Source organism: Limanda limanda, chromosome 6 (genome assembly GCF_963576545.1).
Source record: "Limanda limanda chromosome 6, fLimLim1.1, whole genome shotgun sequence".
In the NCBI taxonomy this organism is placed as follows: Eukaryota; Metazoa; Chordata; class Actinopteri; order Pleuronectiformes; family Pleuronectidae; genus Limanda; species Limanda limanda.
In genome coordinates, this window is record NC_083641.1 from 18,244,254 (window position 1) to 18,252,462 (window position 8,209).

Sequence of the window (8,209 nt, forward strand, 5' to 3'; positions counted from 1 at the left end):
TGTGTGTAATGTGGAGGGTTTATTATTGTCAATGTGCAGATTATTTGGGTTGTTCACCGGTTTAAAAACCAAAATAAAATACTCACAAACAAAAGGAAGTGAGTCCTGTGCAGCAGTGAAACATAGGGGGCAGCAGTGTTCATCTGTAAAACTGATGCTGTTCCACTGGTAAGTGATCTAAATTCACTGCCTCACAGTTTTATGATTCTACCGACCATTCAAGTGTCCAAGCTTATATAACGAATATAATTGAATCATATAAAACAAAACATGAATACACACATTTTTTGCGTTAATGCGAAAAATTTGTTCTAGCTCCTTTTTTTGGCTCTGGCTTGTTCTAGAATAATTAGAAGGGACAAAACATATTGAAAACATACAACGTGGCCTCTGTTGTCACCATTTCTGTAAAATGTTGCCTCTTTTACATTTTTAAACTCAATTTAAAGATTTTCAGAGTTGGAGCAGGTGTTACATGTTGTCGTAACTTCTTACAGTGTTGCATAATAACTAACTTTGGCTGTATTGATGTCGTGAACCTCTGAGAGCTGCCATTAGGAAAACAACAAATCTGCCATGTTGGAAGGAATGACTGAGTATATGGGGTTCTGTTAGGAATTATATAGATCCATTTATAGATTTCACTACACATAAAGTGTTTAAAGAGAGACAGACTCTACCCGTCCTCTGGTCACTGTTTCAAATGTAGTCAAGCAACTCCATACTCATGATAAATCAAGAGCGTCTTCGAGAGGATGCACTTCCTGTGTCATGCTGTTTTTTACGCTATGGTTCTGGGAGAAACCACCATCAGCTGATACAAGGTTTAGTCCCAACTATGACTGGATGGGAACCAACTTAGTATAACACATATAGTCCTTAACGCTATTAAATCCCAGTGGCTGCATGTAAACCAGGTCAGCGGCTCCAAATACACAGAAGGTAATGAGATAAGGACATGACACGCTGGGACCACAGGGGATCGACGAGTCACTGAACCAGTACAAGGGTTGAGCCAGTGTGTCGACACATGACACAACTATTAACTCAGAGAATTTACTTTTTATTCCTTCTTTTTATCTTGTTTTCATCTTGTTGTAAGGTGCAATAGTCTGACAAGTATTAAAGTCACTTAAAAGGGAAGAAAATGTTGATTTCATAATATTTTTTAAATAAAGTTGTAATATTACGGGAATATCGGGCTAATTTCAGGCTACAAATCATGTTAGAGGGGGAATGTCAGTGACAAATTAACATAAGTATCAGAACTTTGAAAATATTGTTGAAGAAACTGTGTCTTATCAGAAAGACACACAGCCACCCAGACTTGGAGGATATATACGAGGGTGTGTGACAGGTTATTGTTGGTGATACTGTGCTGTGGAAGGGGTTTTGTACTTTTTCAAGAAGCAATGACATTGGTAATCAAAGGTTTGGATCTAGATATATACATATGTCTATTTAGACTCCACTGACTATGAGATACCTCTGTGTCTGTGTTGTGTAAAGCGTTGTGCTCATAATCCGTGTGCAGAGACCGGTCATGTAGGCCACCTTGAAGCCCGGGTGATTATGCAGCAGTGTTGCACAGAGAGAGGGACAATCAGAGAGAGAAGAGGGGGGGGGGGGGGGGGGGGAGTGCAGTAGGTGGGGCAAAGCAGAGGGATAAATCTACACAAATAGATGGACCAATAGAAGAGCAGGGCTGATACAGGAGGGCAACTACAGAGAAGGAGGGAGACACATAATCAGAGAGTTAGACAGAGAAAGACGTCTTATTCTCTTATTCTCAAAAACAGGACAGAGGACGGATTCTCGGACTCCACAAGCAGGCTGAGGGAGGCAAAATGGCTCTGATCATATTAAACGGAAAAAACAGTTTAAAGTTTTTTTCTTTAACAGGTTCCTTTTGAGTGTAAATTAACTTGGTTTACCTGCCGGAGTGACACAGCTTAACTGCTGAGCTGGACCTGCTGAGGAAAACGCAGGGCCGGAGGAGGGGCACCAGGAGGAGACGGGCGGCGGCCAGGTCCAGCAGGAAGCTTGAGCACCGGCTCCGCGGGGTGATGAGGACGGCCAGGCGGGCGAGCAATGTGGAGGTGCCCTCTTTCCTCCGGCATCTGGTCAAAGAGACCGAGAAGATGGTCACCTTCTTCTTCAAGGGGGGGATCAGGGAGGAAGGGTCCGGGGAGGAGGACAGTCTGGACGAGGAGGACTTCATGCCGAGCCCGTACCTGGACCGTCCCATCCTGGAGAAGCATGTGGCGGAGGGGGGGTCGCAGTCTGGGATGAACTACGCTGTGGCGAGCATGCAGGGCTGGAGGGCTCAGATGGAGGATGCTCACACCTGCATGCCCCAGCTGAAGGGGGAGCTGACAGAGTGGGGGTACTATGCTGTGTTTGACGGACATGCAGGGTCAAACGTGGCACAGTACTGCTCCAGGAACCTGCTGGATCACGTCCTGGCAACAGGTACAGTACAAGAAGTGACCAATGAGATCAGTGTAATTAATTTATAGCACTGAATGTTCTGTAGTTATTGGTTGTGAGGGAATCACATCTATCTCTTAAATACATTCACTGTTAGTCACTTTGGTCCGAATCATCAAATTAATGAATTAAATGAAAGACAGATAATGTTTTAATTGAACAATTAATAATGTATGTTGTGCTGCTAATAAGATTTTGATGTACTATATTCAAAATTAAACAAATAATGATCGACTATAAGGAATTTATGTAAAAAGATGTCTCTGCTTTAAGCAAAGAAACAGACTTGAAACCTGAACAAGTCTGATTACGAAGTGATTCACAGTGATTAAGAAGGTTCAGAGGTCAAAGGGGGCGGAGTCAGAACAGATCGTAGCTGCTGAGGCTCAGTCAGACGTCAGGTTTCACACCTGACGTCTTGAGGAGTGAACTGAAAGTCAATCTGTCCGTCCATCATCTACGCTGCTCATACTTCTTAAGGGTTGTGGGGAACCAATCCCCGGTTGTCATTTGGCGAGAGGAAGGGTACACCCTGGACAGAGATAGAATCAAAATTCACATAAATATAAAAAGAAAATCAACAAATCACAAGTTCCTGAAAGGCTTGAATAAACTCTTGATACAGCTGCTAATCAGACACTTATTGTGTTTCTTAGATAAATACATTTTAACTGTGAGTGCTGTTCGGCTTCTCTATAATATTATGAGATCTCAACCTTTTACGCTATTTAAAGTGCCATGAAGCATTGTGTGTTGTGATTTGGTGCTTTGTAAATAAGAATGAATTAAAATTGAACTGATCAAATTCAGCTCAAGTTTCTTACTGCACTTTATAAAATCAGAAGCCTGTGTCGGCCGTGTTATTAAACTGAGCCACAGTTAATCCAACTTCTTTGCACTGTTGGTTTTAGTTCTCTGATCCCAGCACAACACCCCTAAATTATATTTCATGTACGTTGACCACCTGACCAACATGGCGCCACCAGAAACTACAGCATGTGTGTAAAATCTTAAAACCAAATGGTCCACAGGTGTGGTTAAAGCCAGCGAGGACCCCGAGCAGATGAAGGAGGGGATCCGGGAGGGCTTCCTGGACATCGATCGCCACATGCACAAACTGACTCGCCAGGACAACTGGGAACGAAGCGGCTCCACTGCAGCAGCCGTCATGATCTCACCACGTTACATTTACTTTATCAACTGTGGGGACTCGCGCACTCTGCTCTGCCGCAACAGCCGGGTGGGCTTCTACACGGAGGACCACAAGCCGTTCAATCCCAGGGAAAAGGAGCGCATCCAGAACGCCGGAGGCTCGGTGACCCTGCAGAGGGTCAATGGCTCGCTGGCTGTTTCCAGGTCACTGGGGGACTTTGACTTCAAGGAGGTGGACTGGAGGCCGCAGACTGAGCAGCTCGTGTCACCGGAGCCGGAGGTGTACGAGCTAGAGAGGACGCCTGAAGACGAGTTCCTAATCCTGGCATGTGACGGCGTGTGGGACGCCATCTGCAATGAGGAATTGTGTGCCTTTGTGCGCAGCCGTCTGCAGGTGTGCGATGACCTGAGAGAGATTTGTACCCAAGTCCTTGACCTATGCCTTTACAAGGTGAGACATGGGCCACAGAACGCTAATTACATAAAGGTGCATGTATAAGAATTAATCAGGAAAAAAACACACAACGGTTTTGATAAAAACAATCTGAAACTGATAGATACATTCAAACCCCAGGGTGGTTAATGATTTTACAAATAGAGAAACATTCACTCAGATTTGATTTTTCAACGTTGCACCAGGAAAAAAGGAAAAGACTGAAAACAAACTGGAAAACTGTGCAAATGGTTGAGGAATAAAAATAATCTGACAGAAACGTGATTTACCAGTGTTCCCTCAGCACGAAGGCAGCTAAATAAGTTTCATCAGTACCATTGGTTGGCATGGATACAAATTCGAGATCCAATTCTAAACTTCTGTTCCCTTTCCCGGTTGAAATAAGCGATTTCAAGCTTTCACCTTTTCAATCAATTAAGACAATAATCACTTAATTGTCAATAATGAGAGGAAATATTTAGGGACAATCCCAACTACTAATTATAAGAAAGGTGGTGAAAGCAGGGAGGAAATATATTAAATACCTACATTGTATCTTCAGATTAATACAGAAACAAATAGAAAACCACCCTGTGAATACTTTGGGAATATAAACCGAACTCTGATTCTTATTTCTCACAACAAGCACAGATTCCTGTCCTGTCAATTTAAATTGAGCTGCTTATTTCCTGTGCACGTGTGTTCATGTCTTAGCTCAGCAGAACTCCCTCTGTTTTCTCCACACTCAGCTCATTGGACTGTGATGTAGGAGACAGGGTTACAGCAGGTGGGTTCATGAAGGGAAAGCTTTACATTAAAGAGGGAGGGTAGAGGGCTGGGTCTCAGTGAGGAGGAATTACACTGAGGTTGTTATGCAAGTGTTTTCTCTCCTGTCTTCTTAATGCTTGTTAGGAACCGTCTGTCTATAAATAAATGTATTAAAGCATCCAGGGTCACGGGTTGTGAGGGAGCTGCAGCTACACATGGCTCGGATTAGGACCGAGTGTGCTCTGTACACACAGCAGCTCAGAGGTGTTATCCTGGCTGCTATGTATTTCACCTATAAGGCTTAAAGCACCTGCTCAAAGACTGCATGTCCCAGTACATGATGAACATCTCTGTTTGCATCTCGGATGTTATGACCAATGGACAGATGGTTTTAAGAAGGGGTTTAAAAGTAGTACCAGATGCAGAACTACTCATTTCAGCTGGTAGTCATTCCAACGTTTGGGGGCTCATGGCAGAGTCATAAGAAGTCAATCCTTGACATACACACTTATACTGATTTAAAGTAGAGGCAGCATTTTAATGTAATAACTGGTTGGGTGCAGAAAATGTAAACTTTTTATATTTTAACATATATGTGTAATTTATACCCTAAATATATAAAGAAGTAAGGGTAGTGAAGTGAGGGAACAAGTTCAATATTTGCCTCTGAGGTGTAGTACAGGAAAGGTCTACAGCAGCATGAAATGGAAAACAAAAAAATTATATAAATACTCCTACAACTTTCTATTAAAAACTGTTGGACTGATGATCCTGTGTCTCCCTCCTCAGGGCAGCTTGGACAACATGAGCATCATCATCATCTGTTTCCCTGGCGCCCCCAAAGTGTCACAAGAGGCACTGAAGCAGGAGGCAGCGCTGGAGCAGCAGATCGATGTGAAAGTGGGAGGTGAGTTATTCAAACCTCCAGTGCAAAACACACTAACCCTCTGTTATCTCCCTCTACTTATATATTGTTATGACTATCTCCCTTGACAGAAATTATCCAGATGATGAGGTCCAGAGATGAGGACCCTGACCTTCTTTATGTGATCAAATTCCTGGCTGCAGAGGAGATGCCAGGACTTCCACCAGGAGGCGGCATCACCAGCAAGTAAGTCTGATCCATCAGCCCCTAAATAATACACAGATGATTTATCATGGATAAGTAAGGGGAAACTCTTATTAATGTGCTACCACTGATTCTTTCTTTGCAGACGAGAATGTATTATTGCTGCGTATCAGAAACACATCATGACTGTTAAACCCCAGGAGCCAATGGTAAGATACACTTCATTCAGTCACCATATGATGATAATAATAATAATAATAATAATAATAATAATAATAATTTACAGTTTGAAAATGACAATAATCATTATTAAAGCTGAACAGTAAATTGATCAATTGATTTATTGCTTAGGTTATTGTTCAAACTAAATTAATGACATCTTTACAAGTTCTAGCTTCTTAGGAATAAAGTTTTGCAGTGTTATAATCTTGACAATCACTGTTTTAAAATTTATGAAAAAGGTGTTCAACATATTTAGAATGAAGCAAAGCAACAAATCAACACATTTTAGAAGCTAGAAAAAGAAATATTTAACTTTCTTGTGAAATCTCTCAACTTTTACCTTTTTACCTCTTGTAAAATTGAACTAACATTAAGTTGCACCTATAAGTCATTAAACATGCTTTTTAAACATACATTCTCATTCTTGTTTTATCCTCCTCAAACATGAAGTTATATGAAGAAAGCACAACAGTTTTGATAACAGCTAAATTATGCTTGTTGTCTTGTGATATTTCAGGACATGGAAGGATCGGAGGACTCATCACCGGCTTCACCATCTCCCCGGAGACCAGTTTAGACACCGTGTTCATTTTAGATGAGCAGTAAGCTAATGAAAAGTCTTCATGTAATATATTCTCTTTGAGTTTTTGCTTTCTGGTGAATAAAAGTCAAACTTAAGTGAAAAAACCTGCTGTTGTTGTGATTGATAATATTTTACTCGTGCAGAAATACACTGATGGATGTGTATGACATGAGGCAGCTCATTGACATTACTGTGTGATACTGTACACAACATGCAAACACCAAAATAGAATTACAAAAATAACTTGGACTTCATGTGAATTGTAGTCTCGTGATGGAACTCAGGGTCTCCCAGTAAATATTTAGTTTGCACGCCGCTGCCAAGGAGCAAAGGTGAACTGGACCACAATGACGTGTTATTAAAACATGAACGTTTGCCACGAGAGAAAAAAGCCAGAGGAAGAGGGAGCTACCAGGGGGAGGGGTGACTAAGGGGAGTTATTTCCAGGAATAAGAACACACTGCTCATTACACGTGCACGTTAGAGTGGACGTGTGATGTGCTGCATCAGCATGTGAGTTAAACGCTGTTCCCCTGCAGATCTCTTCAGCCTGATGAAGCCCACTCATACGTTTGTCCCACGATTATTAATATAAAATGATAGATAGATCTTGAATATAAAAGGAATCCATCACCAGTGGGTTTTTTCATAAATCTTTCTGTTTTCAACATTAGTTTTTTGATATTTAGAGCCACTTATTTTGAATATATAATACGAGTTGTTGAGATGTATAGTGGCTCCTCTGTTAATTAATTTCACAAGTATAAGAGTAACTGTAAAATGGCTGCTCTGAGATTAAGTTTATCATCGTTAAAAATACTTAAAGATGTATTTGTAGGGAAATAATTTCAGCTCTTGATAAAGCTGATTTTCTTTCGTTTTCTTATGAAATAGATAAATTGTGTTTTTTCTTAAAAGGCAATAGCTAACAATCTTGATCTCTTGTCTTTTGGCCACGTCTCAAAATATAAAGGCTCTTGTTAAATCTGCACGTTTGTATTTGAATGCACCAGAGTCTGCACCAAAATGTGACTTAAATGCAAACTTCAAAAACGCACAAGCAAATACATCACTGTCAATACAGTCTAAAGTCAAATGAGGGTCTTTAGGGGGCTCTCGTCATGTGATCTTCAGAATGTGTTGCCAGTGTATGAGGCTCAGCACCTCTGTATTAACTCTCTGAGCAGAGCATTTATTGGACAGTGTCCTTCTCAACTCGACGAGTCAGACCACTCAAACATTCAACAGAGACAGCGGTGCTCTGTAAACGCTTGTGGACCAAGTCAAAGAAGAAGTGGAGACGGAGAAGAAGAAGAAAAAAGGACGAACAGCAAAGACAAGAAAAAGTAAGTCTGTCTTTGGGAGGAATTTAGATGAGAAAGCAACCTGTCAGCTGTTTAGTAGTCAGTGCTGGTCAGAAGGCCCCTAAACTAAAAACTGCTGTGGGTTGAAAACCTTTTAAACCTGTAAACCTTTTATTGGAACTTTAGTT

The 8,209-nt window shown here is 41.3% G+C and overlaps 1 protein-coding gene across 1 annotated transcript; it reads left to right on the forward strand.

Moving 5' to 3' along the window:
* Positions 1-2,066: 2,066 nt before the first annotated feature.
* Positions 2,067-5,958, forward strand: ppm1na (protein phosphatase, Mg2+/Mn2+ dependent, 1Na (putative)). Its single transcript, XM_061073544.1, has 4 exons — positions 2,067-2,472; positions 3,522-4,093; positions 5,633-5,750; positions 5,840-5,958. Exons 1-4 carry the CDS (start codon positions 2,067-2,069, stop codon positions 5,956-5,958), a joined length of 1,215 nt encoding a protein of 404 aa, XP_060929527.1.
* The last annotated feature ends 2,251 nt before the right edge of the window (positions 5,959-8,209 follow it).

Bases quoted from the DNA above. Each gene is read 5' to 3' on its own strand.
- ppm1na (XM_061073544.1), top strand. From the start codon at position 2,067: ATGAGGACGGCCAGGCGGGCGAGCAATGTGGAGGTGCCCTCTTTCCTC. The intron at 2,473-3,521 runs GTACAGTACAAG...AATGGTCCACAG, and splicing joins GGATCACGTCCTGGCAACAG to GTGTGGTTAAAGCCAGCGAG. The intron at 5,751-5,839 runs GTGAGTTATTCA...CTCCCTTGACAG, and splicing joins GATCGATGTGAAAGTGGGAG to AAATTATCCAGATGATGAGG.